Genomic DNA, 24,562 nt, shown 5'->3' on the forward strand with positions numbered 1-24,562 from the left:
GTCAATACTTTGTAGAAGCACCTTTGGGAGCGATTACAGCTGTGAGTCTTTTTGGGTAAGTCTCTATGAGCTTTGCACAACTCGAATGTACAATATTTGCCTATGAGAGAGTGAGAGAGAGAGAGAAAGAGAGAGAGAGAGCAAAAGAGAGAGCGAGAGAGAGGGGGAGAGAACTAGTACTGGGTAAATTCCATTGGTTGTTGATGTATCAGGAAAAGTATGGGGTGTTGTAGTCAAAGTTGAATGTTCTGTAGGGGTTCTATTGCGTTGACTCTGTGTTCATTTCCTACCATCTTCCCAGTATAGGTCATCTGGCCGTAGCCCTAGACAGTATGTCTGTCTGACTATCCCCAAACAAACACAGTGTGTTACCCCAGACACTTGTCTGATGCCCAGTCCCAACAGTCTATACTGTGAGCAGACTTCCCGCTGGTCACACCAAGTCATTCAACGTGGAAATATAGGTAATATTTGGTTGTGACGTTGATCAATGAGATTTCAACCTTTAAATAGCCTTAACTTAAGGCTATTTACTATATTACAAAAGTGATATTGAGTTGTGTTTGGTTGTCAACGCAACCAAGTATCAACGTTTGAAGGAGATGTATTTTTTGTGACACTGACTTAGTCTGGCTTTAATTCCCGTTTGTCTACAAATGAATCATTGATATGTTGGATTCACGTCTCCATCTCAACCCGAGAATCAAAGTAAAGAATGGGACTAAATCAAATCAAACGTTATGTTCAGTGCATTTAGTCCTATTCTTTAACTTACATTTTTGTGGTTGAGATGGAGACGTGAATCCAACAAATCAATAGTACTTTTTTCAAATCCAACGTATTTTCCACGTACGTTCCACATCAAAATTGGTTGAGAAATGACATTGGAACGACATTGATTCAACCAGTTTGAGCCTAGTGTGTTTTAATGAGTGTATGGGGTTTAAGCTTCCTGCACTTTTATATGATTCGTACTGTCTCTCTGTTCTTCAGTGTACTAAATGCATATCTACATTATGGATGTATCGTAAGTCTTTCTCTACAAGCATCATTTATTATGACTCTCTTAAAAGACGTTTATAACAAAACTTAATTTACTGCCCAGTAATCACAAATCGATCATACTAAAACCACGAATCATCGCAACAACAACCAAAATTGCCCTTTAGACAAGGAAAGCGGTCTTTCGTCTATGTTAGCTATAAGCCCCGGAAACCCACTGAAATGATGCCCAGCCTAGCAGACAACAGAAAAAAACACTGATGATTGTCCAAAAAACATCCAGAACCTAAAAGAGAGAAAATAAACATTTCAAGCGACATAATTATCTGTGCATTGCAGATGTGGGATAGTTCATGTTAATCCGATTAGCAGAGGCATTAATATTTCCCCCCAGGCAGAGAAGCAGTAGGCTAGTGAAGCTGCACGCAGGCATAGTAACCTTTGTGCTCACTAGGTTTGAGTCAGTCAGAGGACAGCGAAGGACCCCACTGGAGACGGATGAGTCCCACATCATCAGCAGCAGCTCAGAAGCAGAGCGACAACACTGAGCAGACTGAACTGAATTAAACTGGCTAACAACACACAGAACAAAGTGGACTGGCTCCAACCAAAACCTCCACCCCACTAAGTGGGACAACATTAACTACAGTTACTCTTCCTGAAATAGACCTGCTTTGATTGAAACAATGCAATGTTGGCCACTTCCTTTAGTTGAGAAAGTCCTTTGGGGACCAGTCTTGTAATTACAGAGCTCCAGGCTCTTAAGTCGAACATAGCCTACATACTGTCTTAGTGTTGATGGGGGGGAAATCTGTTACATATCGGGATATTATTTTTGACGATAAATCGCAATGTATCATTTTGACAATATCGCAATATTATTTTGGCGCTCGTTGGCTCTGCCTGCACCAAAACTGCAGTATTTTTCCTTCATAGCTTATTTTTCCATCTTATTTTTAAATAGGGAGACAATTTGTTTGGGACTCCCACCCATGGCCGGTTGTGGCACAGCCCTGGAATGAACCCGGGTCTGTAGTTTTCAGCCATTTTATTTCCATGACTGACCAAAAACTGTTCTTATGGCTCTCTCTTGTCCCTCTGCAGCAATATGTTTGGAACATCAAATCGAAATAAAATCACAGTATCCAATCGTAATACATTTGTATTATTTTATGTATTTTCTCCCCAATTTCAATCTTGTCTCATCGCTGCAACTCCCCAACGGGCTCAGGAGAGGTAAAGGTGGAGTCATGCATCCTCCGAAACATGAACCACCTAACCGTGCTCCTTAACACCCACAGCTTAACCCAGAAGCCAGCCGCACCAATGGGTTGGAGGAAAGACCGTTCAACTGGCGACAGCCTCCAGGCACCCGACCCGCCACAAGGAGTCTCTATTTACATTTACATTTAAGTCATTTAGCAGACGCTCTTATCCAGAGCGACTTACAAATTGGTGCATTCACCTAATGACATCCAGTGGAACAGCCACTTTACAATAGTGCATCTAAATCTTTTAAGGGGGGGGGGGGGGGGGGGGGGGCAGAAGGATTGCTTTATCCTAGGTATTCCTTGAAGAGGTGGGGTTTCAGGTGTATGGTGCAATGAGCCAAGTAAAGCCCCCCCCGGCCAAACCCTCCCCTAACCCGCAAGTGATAGAAGAGAATGTGCTAATAAACAAGTTCTGAGAGAGAGAGAGAGAGAGAGAGAGAGAGAGAGAGAGAGAGAGAGAGAGAGAGAGAGAGAGAGAGAGAGAGAGAGAGAGAGAGAGAGAGAGAGAGAGAGAGAGAGAAGAGAGGAGAGAGGAGAGAGGAGAGAGGAGAGAGGAGAGAGGAGAGAGAAGAGAGAAGAGAGAAGAGAGAAGAGAGAAGAGAGAAGAGAGAAGAGAGAAGAGAGGAGAGAGGAGAGAGGAGAGAGAGAGAGAGAGAGAGAGAGAGAGAGAGAGAGAGAGAGAGAGAGAGAGAGGAGAGAGGAGAGAGGAGAGAGAGAGAGAGAGAGAGAGAGAGAGAGAGAGAGAGAGAGAGAGAGACAGACAAACAGAGAGAGAGCGAGGCAGGCACTGAGCAACTTGCTGACGCATGCCCAGGTCCATTGGGAATTAACAAGGCACAAGAGGTCACATGATTTGTAAAATGCACCATGGGAAAACACAGATCATGACACCCTTTTAGATAAACTGCATAAATACCCACTGAATCTGTGATGCCGTGATGTGGCTGTATAAGGTTTGCTTCTGCAGGATGCCACAACTGACACTGAACCGGCTTTACTCGTACACTGTAATAGTATTGATGATATGATCAATGATTTACCTTTTTTTCAGCAATGTGTTGATGACTACTGTGAGATATATCAGGGGAATGAAGTATGTGCATACATACGTGTGTATATGGTATTATTCCCCATAGTATTTCTAGTTGAGAGTTGTTTAATGATCATCATACAGTGAGTGTACATAAAATCAAGAACACCTTTCTAATATTGAGTTTGCCCTCAGAACAGCCTCAATTTGTCAGGGCATGGACTCTACAAGGTGTCGAAAGCGTTCCACAGGGATGCTGGCCCATGTTGACCCAAATGCTTCCCACAGTTGTGTCAAGTTGGCTGGATATCCTTTGGGTGGTGGACCATTCTTGATGCACACGGGAAACTGTTGAGCGTGAAAAACCCAGTAGTGTTGCAGTTCTTACCCCGTTCAAAGACACTTAAATATTTTGTCTTACCCATTCACCCTCTGAATGGCACACATACACAATCCATGTCTCAATTGTATCAAGGCTTAAAAAAATAATTGCTCAAAGTTACTCATACATGAGCATTTTACAAGGTTCTAATTTCCTATTCCAAAACAATGAGAGGAGATGACTTGGCCGAAACACAAGGTCCAAAATGTCTCCCTCCTGGATTCTCCACTCTACTCTGTAGCTACGTCTCAGATATCTAATATGATATCCTCTACCCCCCACACATCTCTCTCTTACCATCGCCATGCACTGCTACCTACTTACCTACACACACACACACACACACCAACACGCATACATACACAAACACACACAATCTCCTATTCAGCAGAGAGCCATTAGACTAGCAACACACTGTTGAACTGCACTTTCCTCAGACTGCATCAGTTCTGGGAAAAGGAAAGCCCTGATGCTTTGACAAGTGGGTGTTAATTCCAGTATGCATAAAGAGGAGGACAATTCCTCTCCCTTCCTCTGTTTTAAAACCTTCTATTAATAATCAATGCTGAGTGCTCGGAACCTTGGACTCCGCTCTGGCGGAAGAGGGAGGGGATCGGGTGTTGTTTGTGTGTGGGAGATGTGTATGGGTGGGGGGAGGGGTAGTCTACCTTATACTTTTCTAACAGACATCAATATCCTGGAGACCATTATCAACATACACTCATCTCTAGAATGTTTACCGTGACCATCAAGGCTCCATTTACAGTATAGGGCGATTCCATGCCAGCGTGGCCCAGTAATATTATGGGTATCTTAGATTGTTCTGGAAATTCTCACATAGAATTCTCTCATTACGAGACAGGATGTTTGACATGCATTTTACGTTTTTGTCCCAATTTTTGGGGGGAGAAGACCATGATTAAAGTGGTCATATTAGGCCCTTTTTAGACCTATACATGCCTCCTGTAAGACCTGATGATCTGTGAAGCGTACAGGATACAGACACCATCTTCGTGTCATTTTACTCCTTTTAGGGTGCTCTAACATATGGAGTAGGTCTACATTCTGAAATGCAATTTTTCACATTAATTTATTCAACAATAAAAATATTCATAATGAATATCTCAAAAGTACCTTATTTTATTTAACCTTTATTTAACTAGGCAAGTCAGTTAAGAACAAATTCTTATTTACCATGACGGCCTAGGAACAGTGGGTTAACTGCCTTGTTCAGGAGCAGAACGACAGACTTTTACCATGGCAGCTCAGGGATTCAATCTAGCAACCTTTTGGTTACTGGCCCAACGCTCTAACCACTAGGCTACCCGCCACCCTTGGATTTTGTAAATGTTTTTGACATAATGTTTCAAACAATATACTCTATAAGTGCATCACATTTCCAGAGTGGGCTCTTTGCTACTTTTCAAGTTCTAATACATGTTATGAGCACCCCCAACACAGTGAATGGGAAGATGGATTTAAAGGAAACTCTCTCTGCTGGTGATTGTCTGGATGTGTAATCGTAAAGGAGGGCTGTGATTGTTAATGACCCATAATGTCAATTCTACGACAAAATGGTTCAAAAGTAGCAGAGAGCCCGCTCTGGAAATGTGACATGTCTGATGAGTATGTTTTATCAAACCACATGTCTCAACATAATCCGAATCAAAAAGGGGTACTTTTGAGATATTAATATTTATAAGTATAATGACGCCAAGTTGTTTTCTGTATCACGTATGGTTCACAGACCATAGGGTCTTACTGGAGGCATGTATAGGCTTGTGGTTTGTGATACAAATGTAAAAAGCGTATCTAACATCCTTCCCTCCCAATTCAATTTCTATGTGAGAATTGCCAGAACAATCGGAGACACCAAAATATTTTCGGGCCTTCCTGGGGCGGAATCTCCCATAAGCTATTAGGATGACTACTCATTGACTATCTACATGTATGACAGGATACATGGTTTGTTCTCATAATTACTCTCATAGCGTTTTCTTAGGAGCTCTTATACTCCGTCCATTGTGATTTCACCATTTCTATACTTTTAAGCACTTATCTACCTTAAGTCTGTCCCTAGAGCACTACTTGTTCTTCTTTCTACAGAACACAACAAGAGCACCGGTGGAGTAGAGAACCTGTCAGTAAGTGTTTGAACACAGACACGAGTGGAGACAGGGATGAGTTTGACAATAACACTTTTGTCAATCGACACAGTCTGAAAGAGCCCACAGCTTTCACTTAACGTGCTAGACATCGACACACGCCAGCTTCGCCCCATCAAACCACCTCAGTCTGTTGCTCAAACATTGTTCGGGGCAATAGAAGCTCGGCAGAGGGAAGTAGAGAGAGAGGCAGCGAGTGAGATGACAGAGTGAGAGGAAGAGAGAGAGAGAGAGAGAGAGAGAGAGAGAGAGAGAGAGAGAGAGAGAGAGAGAGAGAGAGAGAGAGAGAGAGAAAAAAAGAAAGAGAGAGAAAGAAAGAAAGAAAGAAAGAAAGAAAGGAGAGAGTGAAAGATCATAATGCACCATACATGAATCATGCTCTCATTCCAGTGTTAATGACCACCTTTCCTGAATGAACACTCCTATTGTTGCTCATCACTGCTCATCACTGCTCATCACTGCTCATCAGTGCATCATAGTACTGGGATCTCAAAACCAGCCTTTGTCAATTGAAAGCGTAGTTAGAATGCATTCATATCTTTCTATTCCAGCGGGAGTGATTTGGTTTTTGCACCCGTGTACATTAGCTGGGATTCTTTGACTGCAGTGCTTCCTTCACAAAGGCCTGTGGGTCCTGAGAACGTCATTGTGCTACAGTACAGTAGAGAGCTCTGCTGACGAGCTACCTGTGTCAGATTGTACAACTCGAGGCTTGATACAAATAGATAACAAACGTATTGATGGCAATAAGTCTATAACGCTGACTTTACTGTTGTTGGCCTCCCAAATCCACTCGCTTTTCTCAGCATCCCAGTCACAAAGGTGGGAATGAGCAGACTAAGACAACTCTATAGAATGAAGCTCATTCAAGCACCCATAACGCTCATCATTGCCAGCTTGTGTCTCAGAAGAGTGTGTCCCTTTTGACACGAGTGACGTCATTCAGCCACAAAGCCGTGGCATAACTGCCATCATGGGTGTTGTTGCACAAATCAAATCAAAGTTTATTGGTCACCTACACAGTTTAGCAGATGTTTTAGCAGCAAAATGCTTATGTAACTGGCTCCTAGCAATGCAGTAAATGTCAAACAATACACAATAATAAAACAATAAAAATGTCTAAACAAATCCAATTTGACATTTTTAGCAAAAGCTCTTATCCAGAGCAACTTACAGGAGCAATCAGGGTTAAGTGCCTTGCTCAAGGGCACACAAACAGATTTTTCACCTAGTCGGCATGGGGATTCGAACCAGCACCATTTCGGTTACTGGCCCAATGTGCTTAGGCAACCTGCCGTCCCAATTAACCACCAACTAGCACTGTAACAGTAATCCAAACGCACCAGGGTAGTTCCCTTCACCTCATTTCTCTCAGTAGTCTACTGAATAGGACTGTTCCATGTTGTTTTTTAACAGCAATGTGTGAAACCCTGGGTTTGTCCCAAATGACACCATATGCCCTACGACTTGCACTACTTTTTACCAGGGCCATATTGTACTATATAGGGAATTGGGTGCCATTTAGGACTTAGCCGTGCTACAGTGGGAGGTGAGGAGGGAGCTATTGACCACATGAGACACTGAGATAGAGTTCTGAGATCACAACAACATGGCCTTTGACCACCAGAGAATGAGCCGCTAATAGTTTATCGAATCCCATTGTGACACAAGGGGGGGGGGACTTTTTGGCAGGGCGGACACTATTTGGCATGACAGGCCTTTATGTAATTGACTTATAGTCTGTAGACAATAAACATGTAAATGAGATGGAGAGGTGGTATCGATAGATGCTTGGAGGGGGGTGAGTACCTGAGGGGTCGATCCCCCACATGGACCCCTTCCTTCCTGTCAAGGTCAGGACGTGTGGCCCCGGGTATTGATCTCCCGTCAGCTATTTGATTCCACTGTTATTTAGTTAGATAAAACAACTGAACTGACTGTGTGTGTGTGTGTGTGTGTGTGTGTGTGTGTGTGTGTGTGTGTGTGTGTGTGTGTGTGTGTGTGTGTGTGTGTGTGTGTGTGTGTGTGTGGGTGTGTGGGTGTGTGTGTGTGTGTGTGTGTTTTTTTTTATGTGTTTCTCACAAGAGATTACAGGTGTGATTACTGACTGCGACCATCACTTAAATCATTCAACTACTGTATGTAATGTCAATACATTTACAATGAAGTTCCGCTTCATCGGTGAACCAATCCAAAAAGCTAATATTTTCATTCAATCTCAACCACTGGTAACTAACCGTTGAACCCCTGAAGGATTTCCTATGTCACAAAGGTCAAATGCCAATAACCTCATCACCAAAATACTAACAGGATTAAAACCTTATCAGGTGCTTATCTGAGACCCCCTTAGAATGCCTGCATCCCACCCCCACTTATATAGTAGGTACAGTGCCTTTGGAAAGTATTCAGACCCCTTGACTTTTTCCACATTCTGTTACGCTACAGTCGTATTATAAAATGGATTACATTTTTTTTCAATCCTCAGTAATCTACACACATTATTTTTTTTGAAATACCTTATTTAGTATTCAGACCCTTTGGTGTGAGACTCGAAATTGAGCTCAGGTAAATCCTGCTTCCATTGATCATCCTTGAGATGTTCCTACAGCTTGATTGGTGTCCACCTGTGGTAAATTAATTTGATTGGACATGATTTGGATAGGCACACACCTGTCTATATAAGGTCCCACAGCTGACAAAAAAAACATTTTTGCTTTGTCATTATGGGGTATTATGTGTAGAGTGATGAGGAAAATGTTTTATTTAATACATTTTAGAATTAAGCTGTAACGTAACAAAATGTGGAAAAAGTGGGTCTGAATACTTTCAAATGCACTGTATGTGACTGTATACAAGGTTTGAAGTGATTATGCTTCAGTCAAATATTATATCTGTTTGGGCAGTCTACAAATTATGTGTAATTATGTTCCAGCCCCCTGACCATCCGTTCAAGAAACAATTGTCCCTTTGACCTCTTATTCACCTTTCCCCCATACACGTAGTAACCCTGTAGTAAATTTTCTGGCGTTGAAATACACCAAATAGAACTGTCGCCTGTTCTTTATTCTGCATAGTAGCTTGATTTGAATGAATACAATACAATACAATGCATTCCATAAAGGATATTGGGAAATACACAGAAGTCCAGTTTTGGAGTTGTGACCTGAGCTCAAAAACAATCTTTAGGTATTTTTTGAATTAGTCCTCTGTTGAAACAAACAGTCTCAAAGTATTTTGCATGTCAGCAGTCAAGGTTTCAACATATTGGACTTTCAAGACGCAAAGTGTCACCAGTGACACTTTCCTTCTTTTTTTCCTCCTACGGGGTAGTATCCTTACTTTCAGTTGAAAGGGAGCATGTCTTTAGGGAGCCAGGCAGTGCTTGAAATCAAATCTACTCCCAAAAAACAAAATTTCATAAGCTTCAAATCGCACCTTGGTTCAGCTGCTTTGACTGCCTGTCTCCTCTGCAAGCTTATGACATTTCATGAGTGTGAGTTTTGGTTGAGAAGATTGAATTCAGCCAAGGCAGTGCGTGATGGTGTGTGGTGCCAATAAACAGGCATGGCTAAGGGTCTGAGTGACTGGGTTTACTCAGGTTCACATGGGCGAAAAGGGAAAAAAGCCTCCAGAAGGACGTAATATTGTGGGCTACAATTTTTCTCCACTCTAACATTTTTGTATGGGTTGCATTCAAGACAATATCATTTTTATTGATCTCAGGTTATCAGCGTCAGAGTAGGCTAGTATGTTTGGTCATTTTTGCCTTAAAACAAATGTTGGTAATTTATCGAGTCAAGTAATATGACATAGAATTGCAAGAAATGCATTTATAAAAATAACATTTTCCTCCTAAAAACAAATAACAATCCTGAATGTGTACAAATCCTAGAAACGTCTCTAGTTGCCAGAATGTTGCTAGAACATTGCCATAACCATGCTCCAACCAGCAGACATTAACTAGTTAATGCAAGACGGTTCGCTATGTGGGGCATTCCGATCTTTTCATACAACGATAACTGTCAACATGTGTTGGGCCTGAGGCATAAAAGAAAAATCCCTTTGAGCTATTTAACATGTCTGTAAAGGCAGTCAATGTTGTTCTCCTCCTCAAACGAGGAGGAGCATGGATAGGACCAAGATGCGGATTGAGGGAAATAAGCCATCTATTAATGAAAACAGCAAACAAGACACTACAAAACTACAAAACAACAAACGTGACTAACCTTCAACCGTTCATGTGTGGACACAGGAACAAACACCCACAAAACCCCAGTGAAACCCTGGCTGCCTTAGTATGACTCTCAATTAGAGACAAACGATACACACCTGTCTCTAATTGAGAATCATACCAGGCCGAACACAAAAACCAACCTAGAAATACAAAACATAGACTGCCCACCCAAAACACACGCCCTGACCAAAAACACATACAAAAACAACATAAAACAGGTCAGGACCGTTACAGAACCCCCCCCCTCAAGGTGCGAACGCCGGGCGCACCAGCACAAAGTCCAGGGGAGGGTCTGGGTGGGCAGTTGACCACGGTGGTGGCTCAGGCTGAGGGCGAGGTCCCCACCCCACCATAATCAATCCCCGCTTTTTTATCCCCCTCCCAATGACCACCCTCCCACTAACACCACCTAAATGAAGGGGCAGCACCGGGATAAGGGGCAGCACCGGGATAAGGGGCAGCACCGGGATAAGGGGCAGCACCGGGATAAGGGGCAGCACCGGGACAAGGGGCAGCACCGGGACAAGGGGCAGCACCGGGACAAGGGGCAGCACCGGGATAAGGGGCAGCACCGGGATAAGGGGCGGCAGGTCCTGGCTGAGGGACTCCGGCAGGTCCTGGCTGAGGGACTCCGGCAGGTCCTGGCTGAGGGACTCCGGCAGGTCCTGGCTGAGGGACTCCGGCAGGTCCTGGCTGAGGGACTCCGGCAGGTCCTGGCTGAGGGACTCCGGCAGGTCCTGGCTGAGGGACTCAGGCAGGTCCTGGTTTATGGACTCCGGCAGGTCCGGGCGTAGGGACTCCGGCAGGTCCGGGCTGAGGGACTCCGGCAGGTCCGGGCTGAGGGACTCCGGCAGGTCCGGGCTGAGGGACTCCGGCAGGTCCGGGCTGAGGGACTCCGGCAGGTCCGGGCTGAGGGACTCCGGCAGGTCCGGGCTGAGGGACTCCGGCAGGTCCGGGCTGAGGGACTCCGGCATGTCCTGGTTTAGGGACTCCGGCAGGTCCTGGTTTAGGGACTCCGGCAGGTCCTGGTTTAGGGACTCCGGCAGGTCCTGGCTGGACGGCTCTGGCAGGTCCTGGCTGGACGGCTCTGGCAGGTCCTGGCTGGACGGCTCTGGCAGGTCCTGGCTGGACGGCTCTGGCAGGACCTGGCTGGACGGCTCTGGCAGGTCCTGGCTGGACGGCTCTGGCAGGTCCTGGCTGGACGGCTCTGGCAGGTCCTGGCTGGACGGCTCTGGCAGGTCCTGGCTGGACGGCTCTGGCAGGTCCTGGCTGGACGGCTCTGGCAGGTCCTGGCTGGACGGCTCTGGCAGGTCCTGGCTGGACGGCTCTGGCAGGTCCTGGCAGGACGGCTCTGGCAGGTCCTGGCAGGACGGCTCTGGCAGGTCATGGCAGGACGGCTCTGGCAGGACCTGGCTGGACGGCTCTGGCAGGTCCTGGCTGGACGGCTCTGGCAGGACCTGGCTGGACGGCTCTGGCAGGTCCTGGCTGGACGGCTCTGGCAGGTCCTGGCTGGACGGCTCTGGCAGGTCCTGGCTGGACGGCTCTGGCAGGTCCTGGCTGGACGGCTCTGGCAGGTCCTGGCTGGACGGCTCTGGCAGGTCCTGGCTGGACGGCTCTGGCAGGTCCTGGCTGGACGGCTCTGGCAGGTCCTGGCAGGACGGCTCTGGCAGGTCCTGGCAGGACGGCTCTGGCAGGTCATGGCAGGACGGCTCTGGCTGGTCATGGCAGGACGGCTCTGGCTGGTCATGGCAGGACGGCTCTGGCTGGTCATGGCAGGACGGCTCTGGCTGGTCATGGCAGGACGGCTCTGGCGCTAGGCAGACGGCAGACTCTGGCCGGCTGAGACGCACTATAGGCCTGGTGCGTGGTACCGGAACTGGAGGTACCGGGCTGAGGGCACGCACCTCAGGGCGAGTGCGGGGAACAGGAACTGGGCACACTGGACTCTCGTGGCGCACTCTAGGCCTGGTGCGTGGTACCGGAACTGGAGGTACCGGGCTGGAGACACGCACCATAGGGAGAGTGCGTGGAAGAGGAACAGGGCTCTGGAGATGCACTGGAAGCCTGGTGCGTGGTGTAGGCACTGGTGGTACTGAGCTGGGGTGGGAAGGTGGCGCCGGATATACCGGACCGTGAAGGAGGACACGTGCTCTTGAGCACCGAGCCTCCCCAACCTTACCAGGTTGAATGGTCCCCGTAGCCCTGCCAGTGCGGCGAGGTGGAATAGCCCGCACTGGGCTATGCAGGCGAACCGGGGACACCACCTGTAAGGCTGGTGCCATGTACGCCGGCCCGAGGAGACGTACTGGAGACCAGATACGTTGGGCCGGCTTCATGGCACTCGGCTCGATGCCCAACCTAGCCCTCCCAGTGCGGCAAGGTGGAATAGCCCGCACTGGGCTAAGCACGCGTACTGGGGACACCGTGCGCTTTACCGCATAACACGGTGTCTGACCAGTACGACGCCCTCTTACTCCACGGCAAGCCCGGGGAGTTGGCTCAGGTATCCAACCCGGCTTCGCCACACTCCCCTTTAGCCCCCCCCCCCAAGAAATTTTTGGGTGAGCCTCTCGGGCTTCCGGCCTCTCCTATGTGCTGCCTCCTCATACCAGCGCTCCTGGGCTGTGGCTGCCTTCCTCTCCTCCCGAGAGCGGCGATTCTCTCCAACCCTTCCCCAGGGTCCCTTTCCGTCCATGATCTCCCAAGACCATTCCTCCTGTGTCCAGTGCTTTAGTTCCTTTTCTCTCTCCTCAATCCGCTTGGTCCTGTTATGGTGGGTGTTTCTGTAAAGGCAGTCAATGTTGTTCTCCTCCTCAAACGAGGAGGAGCATGGATAGGACCAAGATGCGGATTGAGGGAAATAAGCCATCTTTTAATGAAAACAGCAAACAAGACACTACAAAACTACAAAACAACAAACGTGACTAACCTTCAACCGTTCATGTGTGGACACAGGAACAAACACCCACAAAACCCCAGTGAAACCCTGGCTGCCTTAGTATGACTCTCAATTAGAGACAAACGATACACACCTGTCTCTAATTGAGAATCATACCAGGCCGAACACAAAAACCAACCTAGAAATACAAAACATAGACTGCCCACCCAAAACACACGCCCTGACCAAAAACACATACAAAAACAACATAAAACAGGTCAGGACCGTTACAATGTCTGTCTGTTTCCATCTGAGAAGGAGATAATGTGAGACTGAAGCCTCAGGAAAGTATCATGTCATTACACCCCTTCTAGTGCTTTGACATGCCCACTGCCATTCCATCCATCCATCTCTCTCAATCCTCTCTTTTCTGGTCATCATCTCGTTCCCCTCCTCTGTCTATTCCACTCTAATCGAGTAAATTCCTTAAAGGGAGAGAGGGGTGGGAGGTGGGGTTGGTATGGGATAGGGGCAATGAATCTGTTTTGATATGAAAGCTGACAGCTACTCCCCAATGATATGATATGAGAGGGCCTAGTGGCTATGGGCGAGGTAATGGTTTCTCCCCCTCGTCCCCCTGAGGTTGGCCTTGTGTAAATTACATCCAACTTGGCCTCCCACAATACCTTCTCCTTGTCACCGCTATTTCCTGTGAGATATTCCCTCTCAATGAGACATGGGACATGGGACTGTTTGTGTTTGTATGTGCCGCAATTTACAGTGTGCATACAGTATGTTAATCTGGATATTTTGATATGTGTCACCAACGCAGACGTCCCCAAGTTACTCAGAACTCAGCTGTGCACACTTCACATGTTGTCACATTACTGTCCGAGAGGTGAAAACTCAACTCAACACTCCAACCCTCCACATTACGAAATCAGCGGATGCATTTTAAACAGCCGCCCTGTATGGCCTCATTGAATACGAAAACTACGCTCAGGAAGAAGAGGAACGAATATAGAGGGTTGAAAGATAGCGAGTCAAGATGGCGCCGGAGAACAAGGCTGACATTTTACGTATTCCTAACCAATTGTTAAGGCTGTCGCTCTCCTCATCCTCGGATGAGGTGAGGAGAGAAGGATCTTCAGACCAAAATGCGGTTTGCGGGAAATAAGCCATCTTTTATTTTATAACAACGAAAAAACTGATGATGATGGCAACACGAACACAAACACTATAACAAACTTACAAAATAACAAAACGACGTAGAACGAAACCTGAACATAAACTCACATCAATAAACGTAAACTCACGGACAGGAACGTTACAGTAAAACACACGAACAGCCAAACAGCTCCGAAAGTGAATAACATCGACAACGACGAAGACATCACAGGAGACAATCACCCACAAACAAACAGTGAGAATGCCCTACCTAAATATGACTCTTGATTAGAGGAAAACGCAAACCACCTGCCTCTAATCAAGAGCCATACCAGGCAAACCAAAACCAACATAGAAACAAATAACATAGACTGCCCACCCAAAACTAACGCCCTGACCATAAACACATAAAAACAACATAAAACAGGTCAGGACTGTTACACCAATTGTGTTTTTTTCGTTTGTTTCTTTGCGTTGTTTGCAACTTATTTTGTAACTTATTTTGTACATAATGTTGCTGCTACCGTCTCTTATGACCGAAAATAACTTCTGGACATCAGAACGGCGATTACTCACCACGGACTGGCAAAATCCATTAACGAATTCGATGAGCCCAACATGAATGATATACTGCTTTCCCGGGAACAGGCTCAGATCCCCGTCATTTGCGTGAAGAGAAGGTGGAGAAAAAGGTGCCGGAGGGCCTTCTGAGAATTCATAGACGATCGAATAAACCCCCACTTCCTTCCATTCTGCAAGCAAACGTGCAATCTTTGGATTAAATCGATGACCTACGTGGAAGATTAAACTACCAACGGGACATTCAAAACTATAATATCTTATGCTTCACGGAGTCGTGGCTGAACGACGACATTATCAACATACAGCTGGCTGGTTATAAGCTGTATCGCCAGGATAGAACAGCAGTGTCTGGTAAGTCAAGCGGTGGCGGACTATGTATTTTTGTAAATAACAACTGGTGCACGATATCTAAGGAAGTCTCAAGGTTTTGCTCGCCCGAGGTAGAGTATCTCATGATAAGCCGTAGACCCCACTATCTACCTAGAGAATGTTTCTGTATTTTTAGTAGCTGTCTACATACCACCACAGACTGATCTTGGCACTGAGACCGCATTGAATGAGCTGTATTCCACCATAAGCAAACAGGAAAATGCTCACCCAGAGGAGGTGCTCCTAGTAGCCGGGGACTTTAATGCAGGGAAACTTAAATTCGTTTGACCAAATTTCTATAATGCGCAACCAGAGGGAAAAAACTCTGGACCACCTTTACTCCACATACAGATACACATACAAAGCTCTCCCTCACCCTCCATTTGGCAAATCTGACCATAATTCTATCCTCCTGATTCCTGCTTATAAGCAAAAATAAAAGCAGGAAGCACCAGTGACTCAATCAATAAAAAGTGGTCAGATGAAGCAGATGCTAAGCTAGAGGACTGTTTCTCTAGCACAGACTGGAATATGTTCCGGGATTCCTACGATGGCATTGAGGACTACACCACATCAGTCATTGGCTTCATCAATAAATCCATCGATGACGTCATCCCCACAGTGAACGTACATATATACCCCAAACAGAAGCCATGGATTACAGGCAACATCCACACTGAGCTAAAGGCTAGAGCTGCCACTGTCAAGGTGCCGGAATCTAACCCGTAAGCTTAGAAGAAATCCCGTTATGCCCTGCGACGAACCGTCAAACTGGTAAACGTCAATACAGGACTAAGATCGAATCGTACTACACCGGCACTGACACTCGTTGGATGGGGCAGGGCTTGCAAACCATTACAGACTACAAAGGGAAGCACAGCCTAGAACTGCCCAGTGACACGAGCCTACCAGACAAGCTAAACTACTTATATGCTCGCTTCGAGGCAAAAAACACTAAAACATGCATGAGAGCACCAGCTGTTCCGGAAGACTGTGTGATCACGCTCTCCGCAGCCGATGTGAGTAAGACCTTTAAACAGGTCAACATTCACAAGGCTGCAGGGCCAGATGGATTACCAGGACGTGTACTGCGAGCATGCACTGACCAACTTTCAAGTGTCTTCACTGACATTTTCAACCTCTCCCTGTCCGAGTCTGTAATACCAACATGTTTTAAGCAGACCACCATAGTCCCTGTGCCCAAGAACACTAAGGTAACCTGCCTAAATGACTACCGACCCGTAGCACTCATGTCTGTAGCAATGAAGTGCTTTGAAAGGCTGGTCAAGGCTCACATCAACACCATTATCCCACAAACCATAGACCCACTCCAATTTGCATACCGCCCCAACAGATACACAGATGATGCAATCTCTATTGCACTCCACACTGCCCTTTCCCACCTGGACAAAAGGAACACCTACAGTATGTGAGAATGCTATTCATTGACTACAGCATGGCGTTCAACACCATAGTGCCCTCAAAGCTCATCAATAAGCTAAGGACCCTGGGACTAAACACCTCCCTCTGCAACTGGATCCTGGATTTCCTGACGGGCCACCGCCAGGTGGTAAGGGTAGGTAACAACACATCCGCCACGCTGATCCTCAACACAGGGGCCCCTTAGGGGTGTGTGCTCAGTCCCCTCCTGTACTCCCTGTTCACTAATGACTGCACGGCCAGGCACGACTCCAACACCATCATTAAGTTTGCCGATGACACAATTATGGTAGTTCTGATCACCGACAACGACTAGACAGCCTATAGGGAGGAGGTCAGAGACCTGGCCGTGTGGTGCCAGGACAACAACCTCTTCCTCAACGTGATCAAGACAAAGGAGATGATTGTGTGCTACAGGAAAAAGAGGACCGAGCATGCCCCCATTCTCATCGACGGGGCTGTAGTGGAGCAGGTTGAGAGCTTCAAGTTCCTTGGTATCCACATCACCAACAAACTAACATGGTCGAAGCACACCAAGACAGTCGTGAAGAGGGCACGACAAAACCTATTCCCCCTCAGGAGACTGAAAAGATTTGGCATGGGTCCTCAGATCATCAAAAGGTTCTACAGCTGCACCTTCGAGAGCATCCTGACTGGTTGCATCACTGCCTGGTATGGCAACTGCTCAGCCTCTGACCGCAAGGCAATACAGAGGGTACATCACTGGGGCCAAGCTTCCTGCCATCCAGGACCTCTATACCAGGCGGTGTCAGAGGAAGACGCTAAAAAGTGTCAAAGACTCCAACCACCCTAGTCATAGACGTATGGCAAGAGGTACCGGAGCGCCAAGTCTAGGTCCAAGAGGCTTCTAAACAGCTTCTATCCCCAAGCCGTTAGAGTCCTGAATGTCTAATCAAATGGCCACCCAGACTATTGGCATTGTCCCGCCCCCCACCCTCTTTTACACAGCAGCTACTCTCTGTTCTTATCATCTTTGCATAGTCACTTTAGTAACTCTACCTCCATGTACATATTACCTCAACTTACCGGTGCCTCCGCACATTGACTCTGTACCGGTACCCCCCGTATATAGTCTCGCTATTGTTATTTTACTGCTGCTCATTAATTACTTGTTACTTTTATTTCTTATTCTTATCCATATTTTTTTAAACTGCATTGTTGGTTAGGGGCTCGTAAGTAAGCATTTCACTGTAAGGTCTACTACAGCTGCTGTATTCGACGCATGTGACTAATACAATTTGATTTGATTTTGATTTGATTTGACTGGTCGACCTAAGTCAATGTACTGTGTTTGTCCAACCCTCTTTCATGCTCTTCCATCTATGTTCAATCTCACTCTCTTAAGTTCCTCTTTCTCTGTAAACACACCAAGTACCACAATAGCACAAGTTTATCTACCCCCTAACGTTCTACTCAGAGAGCATCTGTGGGTTTTGGATGAGCCCTACGCCTCAGCACTTTGCAGGGAAGCAGGGAAGCAGGGAGGCACACGATCTGGCGGTGGGGGGGGGGCTCCAAAACACGCCACTTCACCCTCCACCCACAACAGATCCACTTAAGGCAGATTGAAAGTGTCGGAGCAGCTGGGATGGGAAGCAGGAAGGGGGAAGGAGATGCCAGGCGGGCCGTGTTTCATGGCCTGACAGGTCAGGATGCATTATCCCTCAGACATACTGTTTCTCATTAGCCCCCTGATGTGCTGTGACGCTATGTCTGTCTGCCCTGCACTGCATGGGGACTGGGGAAGGCCTGAGATGGAGGAGGAGAGGAGAGACGCAAGCAGACAGGTGGAGGAGGAGGAGAAGGAGGGAGAGGTGGAGTGTGTGTGTGTGTGTGTGTGTGTGTGTGTGTGTGTGTGTGTGTGTGTGTGTGTGTGTGTGTGTGTGTGTGTGTGTGTGTGTGTGTGTGTGTGTGTGTGTGTGTGTGTGTGTGTGTGTGTGTGTGTGTGTGTGTGTATGAGTGAGAGAGAGAGAGAGAGAGAAAGAGAGGGAGAGAGGGAGAGAGAGTATATGCACGCATGATGTGGTTGTTGTGGTTGACTGTGTATATGTGAGTGTGTGTGCATGTTTGTGGGCGTATGTGTGTGAAGCAACAGGAAGGCAGCAGAGTAAAAGCCCAGAGTCTCTGATGGGGTACCCAGGCGGGGGGAGAGGGAAAGACGGGGGGTCTCAGTGGCAGCCTGCGCTAGCACACACACAGATGGGCTGGGAGAGGGAGCAGCACAAAACACTGTGGGGGAGGAGAAGACAGGAAACGAAAGAAAGAGAGATGGAGCTACCAACAGTGAATGAAGGGAGGAGAGAATTGTGAGTGAGTGAGTGAATGAGTGAGTGAGGTTGTACCACGATGGACAGCTCCCACAAATGATTCTATCTGAATATATCCCCCCTTGATTGAGAAACTTGGTGGCATTTTGAAAATGATGAGAAATAGCAATCCAAACTGTCACTTTACTCCAATCTCAGGCTTTCGAGCCACCTGAATAAGAGACAAATACATAGCCGGAAAGCTAATGCACAGATCACATGGAGAATCACAAGTTATGTGTCTGTTCCCTCCTCTCTCATCTCCACACAGCCAAACAGAAATAGCAAGCTTTGGCACTCCCGTAATTTCCTTTCTCTCCTTTTTTCCGCTCGCTCCCTGTCTCTCCTCCTGCCTTATTCTGGGCAGGGACTGAAGTTATTGCATGTGACACACTGAGGAGAACAGGGGAAAGGGGGGGAAATTGCATTACTCCAAAGAACGGAATGCCAAGAGAGCGCTGGGATGAGATGCATCTCCTTGCTCCTTAATAACACTGGAATTATTTAAAATAGAAGCAGCAGCAGCGGTGGAATATTTCTGAATCTATATTTAGATTGGGAGTGATGCGACTCGCCCTAGCAGGCAGGAAGGAAGGCTCATGTGAGATTCACAAAGGAGACATGCAAAGGGATCAGGCTGGAGATCAATATAGCGTCCTACGTAGACAATGGACTCGTGCAGAAAGGAACAATTTTCATATAAAGGAACTGAAAGACAGCATATCAAAATGAGACAAGGAGGTCTTGTGGTGACTTGGATTTCAATACATAAAATATGGGTATAAATAATTTGCTCAGCCTTCCAATATGTTCAATATTCAATTGGGATGGCTCATTTTGATAATGGAAGATGTTTGCCAAAATGGTGTTCCATAAGAATTGTGGTCCATTCCATTTCAATGGAAACACAAGACATGGAGCAATTTTTCAACCACTATTTTCAATTAATTTGTTGTTGTAATTTCCATATTTTAATTTCCGTCTGAGAAATGCCCACTTCCTGCTCGTTCACCAATCCTCCAACAGGACTGACTGTCACGCCCTGACCTTAGAGATCCCTTTAATTCTCTATTTGGTAGGTCAGGGTGTGACTAGGGTGGGAAATCTATGTTTATATTTCTTTGTTGGCCGAGTATGGTTCCCAATCAGAGGCAGCTGTCTATCGTTGTCTCTGATTGGGGATCATACTTAGGCAGCCGTTTTTCCCACCTTCGGTTGTGGGATCTTGTCTTTTTATGTTGCAGGTGTTGCACTCCTAGCTTCACTTCTGTTAAGTTGTTTATTGTTTTTTGGTGGAACATTTAATATTAAAGAAAATGTACGACTACCACGCTACACCTTGGTCTTCATTTAACGACGGACATTACACTGACGTTGTCCATCCAATCACAGACGACCCCATCCCCATCCAACCAACCCCTGCTTTCGCTCCCTATTTAATTGCAATTTCAAAGATGATTACTTTCCTTGTCACTGGCTAATTGCATTGATTAGCGAGCGGCTCTAAATCAGTTCACTTTAATTTACCCTTCGTGGCTATGCTAAGCCCATAGCTCGCTGCGATCACCACCAAATTGCAATCACCCAGAGGCCCGGGGCACCACTGACTAAGACATAACAATACATCTGCGTAAATCCATGTTATGTGGAGACGCCCTGAGGCTCGGTCATCTGTGGAAATAATCAGACGCTTCAAATAGAAGCTCTGGTTATTTGGTTATTTTCATCTGCCTCTAAATTGTATCGTTTGCTCTTAATGATACTTAATCTAGTACAGTTGATCGTTTCTATGAGTTTCTACAATTAGAATGGTGTAACGTCTGTTATGAGTGATGTAACACGTGTCAAATAAGGTTATAGACAGTTAATGTCAACCATCCTTATTGTGAAGAAATGTGTTCGCGAATGTAATGTAATTGAATAGGAGACTTGCTAAGGTCTGAATAGGTGCTGCACACATTTAACATGAGTGGCTGGTCAACAGATGGTATATTTCACAGGTTGCCGGGTTCATTGGGCAGATTAGCAGCGTACAGTTAGCAGGAGGTCAGAGGAGAGCCCCAGGATGTTTGTCTCCGCCAAACAAAGTAACACTGTTTAACTCTCCTCTGTAGAAACCCTCCAAAACAAGGCACTGTGATTTATGAATGCTTTTCTATTACCTGACCAAGTCAACATTCCACGGCAGCCTTCATGCGTTGTTGAATGAATATATAGTCTGGATCAAAGGTTAAACTGAATGGCAACTTTTTGTCACATACAAACTTTGTCATAAACTTTTAAATAATAAGGGCAGAGGCCAGTCATACTAGAGATAGTAAATAACCCCCCTCCTACACACACACACACACACACACACACACACACACACACACACACACACACACACACACACACACACACACACACACACACACACACACACACACACACACACACACACACACACACACACACACACACACACACACACACTGTGACTTACCGGAAAGTAGAGAAGCAGTGCTCCAGTCAGGATGGCCTCCAATAGAACTACCCCAGAGGCTCTGATACTCTGGAACACAGGAGACAGAAACAACATTTAATAAAGGTTTAATTTGAATAATGCTAAAACTACGTATTAGTAGGAGCCAAGACGACCTGAATGAAGCCTACTTTCATAGCTACTTTATTGAGGAAAAAATGTACTCACTATAACTGTGATATGTGGTTGTCTCACCTAGCTACTGTACCTTAAGGTGAATGGACTTATTTTAAGTCGCTCAATAAGAGTGTCTGCTAAATGACTAAAATGTAAATGTACTAGTGCATTCGTAAACAAACAAAATAAATAACAGCTGTATCCTAAGCCTTATCAAACCTCATCAAATAAATGTTTGCCCCACAGAACTAGAACATTCTACGTTTTCTATGGTTTTCCATTTCATGGATATTTCCAGGCTCCTCTTACAGTACACCAGACATTCAGCCATGCATTCTTTTACAGTAAACGGTGCTTGAGGATGCTTTCAAGGGGCAATGGACAGCTGTGCCATGGGTTTGCAAACATACAGTATAAGTGCCTATACACAGCTTACTGCTCTTGAACCTTGAGCAAATGATAGTGCTGCTACCACGCATAGAGTGGCAACAGAAGTAAAGTCCCTTTTGGAGGAATGATGATTACATACAGGGACAATCAATATGACATACCTCCAAATTCTAGAAGTTGTATTAGTGAGAAAAGACATTGTTCGTCTCAACCCTATTAGAGCTAACTCATCCCAAGGTGTGTGTGATCCAGTAAGGAGATGTTCTCCTGTCAGTGAATCTGTCAACCTACATTCTAATCCAGAGATTTCTCACGCTCAAGACAAAGTCCTAAATGAAGCCAATTAATTGACAGAACCCAACTGAGGGCTTAGGTGTTGTGCTCCAATCCAGAAAGCTAATGCGATTATAGAGCCAAAAGTTACACAGCCAAAAGTTCACCAGGCTATGATTAATGTACTGGTTCAGGACTATACGGCTCTACTATAAAAAGTAAATGTCATGTTGTAGATGTAGAATAGCGAAGTTGCCTTTAATACTGTCAAATCTAAGTAATGGCCTTGCCATATTTTGCCAGTATCAAATCAAATTAAATGTTATTAGTCACATGCGCCGAATACAACAGGTGTAGACCTTACAGTGAAATGCTTACTTACGAGCCCTTAACCAACAACTCAGTTAACAAAAAAATATATGGATAAGAATAAGAAATAAAAGTAGCAAGTAAAAGAGCAGCATTAAAACAATAATAGCGAGACTATATACGGGGGGTACCGGTACAGAGTCAATGTGCGGGGGCACTGGTTAGTTGAGGAAATATGTACATGTAGGTAGAGTTATTAAAATGACTATGCATAGATGATAACAACAGAGAGTAGCAGCTGTGCAAAAAGAGGGGGGGGAGGGGAGGGGGGGGCAATCCAAATAGTCTGGGCAGCCATTTGATTAGATGTTCAGGAGTCTAATAGCTTGGGGGAAGAAGCTGTTTAGAAGCCTCTTGGACCTAGACTTGGCGCTCCGGTACCACTTCCCGTGCGGTAGCAAAGAGAACAGTCTATGAGTAGGGTGGCTGGAGTCTTTGACACTTTTTAGGGCCTTCCTCTGACACCACCTGGTATAGAGGTCCTGGATGCCAGGATGCTTGGCCCCAGTGATGTAATGGGCCGTTCGCATTACCCTCTGTAGTGCCTTGCAGTCGGAGGCTGAGCAGTTGCCATACCAGGCAGTGATGCAACCAGTCAGGATTCTCTAGATGGTGCAGCTGTAGAACCTTTTGAGGATCTGAGGATCCATGCCAAATCTTTTCAGTCTCCTGAGGGGGAATAGGTTTTGTCGTGCCCTCTTCACGACTGTCTTGGTGTGTTTGGACCATGTTAGTTTGTTAGTGACGTGGTGGAGCTCTCAACCTGCTCCACCACAGCCCTGTCAATGAGAATGGGGGCGTGCTCTGTCCTCTTTTTCCTGTAGTCCACAATCATCTCCTTTGTCTTGATCACGTTGAGGGAGAGGTTGTTGTCCTGGCACCACACGGCCAGGTCTCTGACCTCCTCCCTATAGGCTGTCTTGTCGTTGTTGGTAATCAGAACTACCATCATTGTGTCATTGGCAAACTTATTGATGATGTTGGAGTCGTGCCTGGCCGTCATGAGTGAACAGGGAGTACAGGAGGGGACTGAGCACGCACCCCTGAGGGGCCCCTGTGTTGAGGATGAGCGTGGCGGATGTGTTGTTACCTACCCTTACCACCTGTGGGCGGCCCGTCAGGAAGTCCAGGTTCCAGTTGCAGAAGGAGGTGTTTAGTCCCAGGGTCCTTAGCTTATTGATGAGCTTTGAGGGCACTATGATGTTAAATGCTGAGCTGTAGTCAATGAATAGCATTCTCACATAGGTGCTCCTTTTGTCCAGGTGAGAAAGGGCAGTGTGGAGTGCAATAGAGATTGCATCATCTGTGTATCTGTTGGAGCGGTATGCAAATTGGAGTGGGTCTAGGGTTTCTGGGATAATGGTGTTGTTGTGAGCCATGACCAGCCTTTCGAAGCATTTCATGGCTACTGACGTGAGTGCTACGGGTCGGTAGTTGTTTAGGCAGGTTACTTTAGTGTTCTTGGGCACAGGCACTATGGTGGCCTGCTTAAAATATGTTGGTATTACAGACTCAGACAGGGAGATGTTGAAAATGTCAGTGAAGACACTTGCCAGTTGGTCATCGCATGCTAGCAGTACACGTCCTGGTAATCCGTCTGGCCCTGCGGGCTTGTGAATGTTGACCTGTTTAATGGTCTTATTCACATCGGCTGCAGAGACCGCGATCACACAGTCTTCCAGTACAGCTGGTGCTCTCATGCATGTTTCAGTGTTATTTGCCTCGAAGCGACCATAGAAGTAGTTTAGCTCGTCTGGTAGGCTTGTGTCACTGGGCAGCTCTCAACTGTGCTTCCCTTTATAGTCTGTAATGGTTTGCAAGCCCTGCCACATCCAACGAGCGTCAGAACCGGTGTAGTATGATTCGATCTTAGTCCTGTATTGACGCTTTACATGTTTGATGGTTCGTCGCAGGGCATAGCAGGATTTCTATTAATCTTCCGGGTTAGATTCCCGCTCCTTGAAAGCGGCAGCTCTAGCCTTTAGCTCAGTGCGGATATTGCCTGTAATCCATGGCTTCTGGTTGTGGTATGTACATACAGT

At 46.2% G+C, this 24,562-nt stretch overlaps 1 protein-coding gene across 1 annotated transcript in view; it reads right to left on the minus strand.

The window, feature by feature from the left end:
• Positions 1-24,562, minus strand: part of gpr158a (G protein-coupled receptor 158a) — a 106,237-nt gene that overhangs the window by 31,252 nt on the left and 50,423 nt on the right. The window contains exon 5 of the mRNA XM_055928921.1: positions 21,333-21,401. Within this exon, the coding sequence (XP_055784896.1) occupies positions 21,333-21,401 (69 nt within the window). The remainder of the gene's footprint in view (positions 1-21,332; positions 21,402-24,562) is intronic.

This window comes from Salvelinus fontinalis, chromosome 7, assembly GCF_029448725.1.
Source record: "Salvelinus fontinalis isolate EN_2023a chromosome 7, ASM2944872v1, whole genome shotgun sequence".
Classification (NCBI taxonomy): domain Eukaryota; kingdom Metazoa; phylum Chordata; class Actinopteri; order Salmoniformes; family Salmonidae; genus Salvelinus; species Salvelinus fontinalis.